The sequence below is a fragment of the Epinephelus moara genome, chromosome 20, assembly GCF_006386435.1.
Source record: "Epinephelus moara isolate mb chromosome 20, YSFRI_EMoa_1.0, whole genome shotgun sequence".
NCBI lineage: Eukaryota > Metazoa > Chordata > Actinopteri > Perciformes > Serranidae > Epinephelus > Epinephelus moara.
Window position 1 is genome coordinate 12,002,551 of NC_065525.1, and position 2,111 is coordinate 12,004,661.

The 2,111-nt window shown below is 39.3% G+C and overlaps 1 protein-coding gene across 1 annotated transcript in view; it reads left to right on the plus strand.

The window, feature by feature from the left end:
• The first annotated feature begins 590 nt into the window (after positions 1–590).
• olfml1 (olfactomedin-like 1) overlaps positions 591–2,111 on the plus strand; it is a 7,694-nt gene continuing 6,173 nt past the window's right edge. The window contains exon 1 of the mRNA XM_050072117.1: positions 591–1,066. Within this exon, the coding sequence (XP_049928074.1) occupies positions 935–1,066 (132 nt within the window). The 5' untranslated portion in view covers positions 591–934. The remainder of the gene's footprint in view (positions 1,067–2,111) is intronic.

Below are 2,111 nucleotides of genomic sequence, written 5' to 3' on the forward strand. Positions count from 1 at the left end.
TTATGGGGACATTAGATAATAGCATGTCTTTGACATTATAGTATAGAATTAGGAGCAAAAATGACAAGGAAGCTATGTAATATTTGCTTTGTGTCTATATAATATTGTATTACAATGATAACTGCAATCCTGCCAGCGGAAACACCCTTTTGTCTTGCAAGATAACAAATTACTTGTGTAGTCTTATGAAGATTTAGCATGTTTAATGAAGTTTTCAGATTCAAATATGATTAGCTGTGTGTATATTTCTTGCAGGATGATATGGTACTGATGCTGTTATTGGTTACAGCCTTGTTAACAACTTTATTGAACAGTTTCTTCTCTGTGGGAGAACTGAGGACGTGTCAGTGGACCATCTGGAGAGTATTACAATAGAAAATTGCAGGATTGACCAATAGGATATGAACTGTCTTGGTTGTTTCTGGTCTCTCTCTCCCCCTTCTCTTTTGGTTTTTCTCCTTCATACCTCAAGTATACAAACTCCAGAAGGAGGGGGTGGGAGAGAGACAGACACAGAGACTGGAGGAGAGAGAGAGGGGAAGGGAGGGACCGTGGGTGAGGTTCACTTGGATCCAATTCCACTAGAGCAACAACTGTTTAAAGAAACAAGACAGAAAGTTCTGGAGCTCCAACAGGGTGAAACGCTTACTGAGCACAACAGGAGGAGAAAAGAATATTCAGCCGTTAAAGCACCGTTAAGGATTTCTTTCAACACGGCAAGACTGTTTTCAACTGCAACTGAAGCCACATGGATTGATCTCATTTTCTTGCTTTCAGTGTGGAAGACTGTTCAGAGGGTTGTTCTCTGCAGGATTGCTTCAAAAATACAGGAAAAAGTCTCTTTGTCATTGGCAAGGCATTGCAGAAGCAGAAAAAGTGAAGTTGTTGCAGCAGCAGCAGCAGTTTTAGTCTTGACCTGGTGACAGAAGTGCTAATGATGTTAGGCAGAGGGGTTCCTGTCCTTCTCCTGTCCCTCTATCTGACTGTGGGTTCAGTCCAGAGCCAGGGTTCCTCCCAGGATGCCTTTATAATCCAGTACCTGGAGAGGAGACTGTCTCAGATGGAGGTAGGTGCCTACTTCACTTTCATTCAACATCAGCTACCTTTGAAATCAGAGCACTATAACCTCAGGCTTGCAGCTGCTACTCACACATGACCTGACATGACTTTCAGCTTTTCTTGCTACGTTACAATCATCACACCTTAAAATGAGCAGAATAATGAGTTACATAATGAAAATATCACATGTGTTATGTTTACACTGTGGTCAGATCATCTGGCTGACACACCTTTGGCATCCTCTCAGTTTCATAATGTCTTCCTGTTGTGGGCATCTAGCTGAGTCAACAGATCTCTAGAAAATATCAATGAATGTGCTATGCAGATCTGTAGAGATACAGTGTACTGAATGTCATGGTAAGGATTTTAATGTATTTCATTTCAGAGTGCTGTCTGGTACTAGTGTGAATATTGTGTCATTAACGCCAGCAGCTTTTAATGCTAAGACAAAGTGTAGCAGAAGCCAGTGGTAGAATGTCACTAAATACATTTACTCAAGTACTGTAAGGAAGTACACTTTTGAGGTACTTGTACTTTCCTTGAGTATTTCCATTCATGCAGCATGATACTTCTACATCACTACATTTTGGAGGTAAATGTTGTACTTTTTGCTCGACTATATTTATTTTAAAGCTTTTATGTTATTAATACAAAATAAAAATCAACTAATATGAAAGCTGACAGATTTTTACCCCAGCAGTATAAGTAATTAGAATTAGCTCCACCTTTACCAGCTAAGCATTAACTTGATTTACAGATGAATGTGTCACAAATTAAAATTCAGTAATATTTTATAATACATATTACTAGTTCATACCCATTGAGTACAGCATACCATACCATGACTTAGTCATGCCAAAAATTAGAAGAAAAAAAAAACAAAACCATTCGGCCACAGGGGGAGCCACAGCAATCGGTCGCATTTTAGCCATTTTTAAGCATTTTTCTGTTGTTATAGCGCCACCCAGTTGCCAATTACAGTTAAATTTCTCCAGTCACCTTGAGGCGTCCTGTTCTACATGTCTACCAAGTCTAGTAAAAATTGATATGGC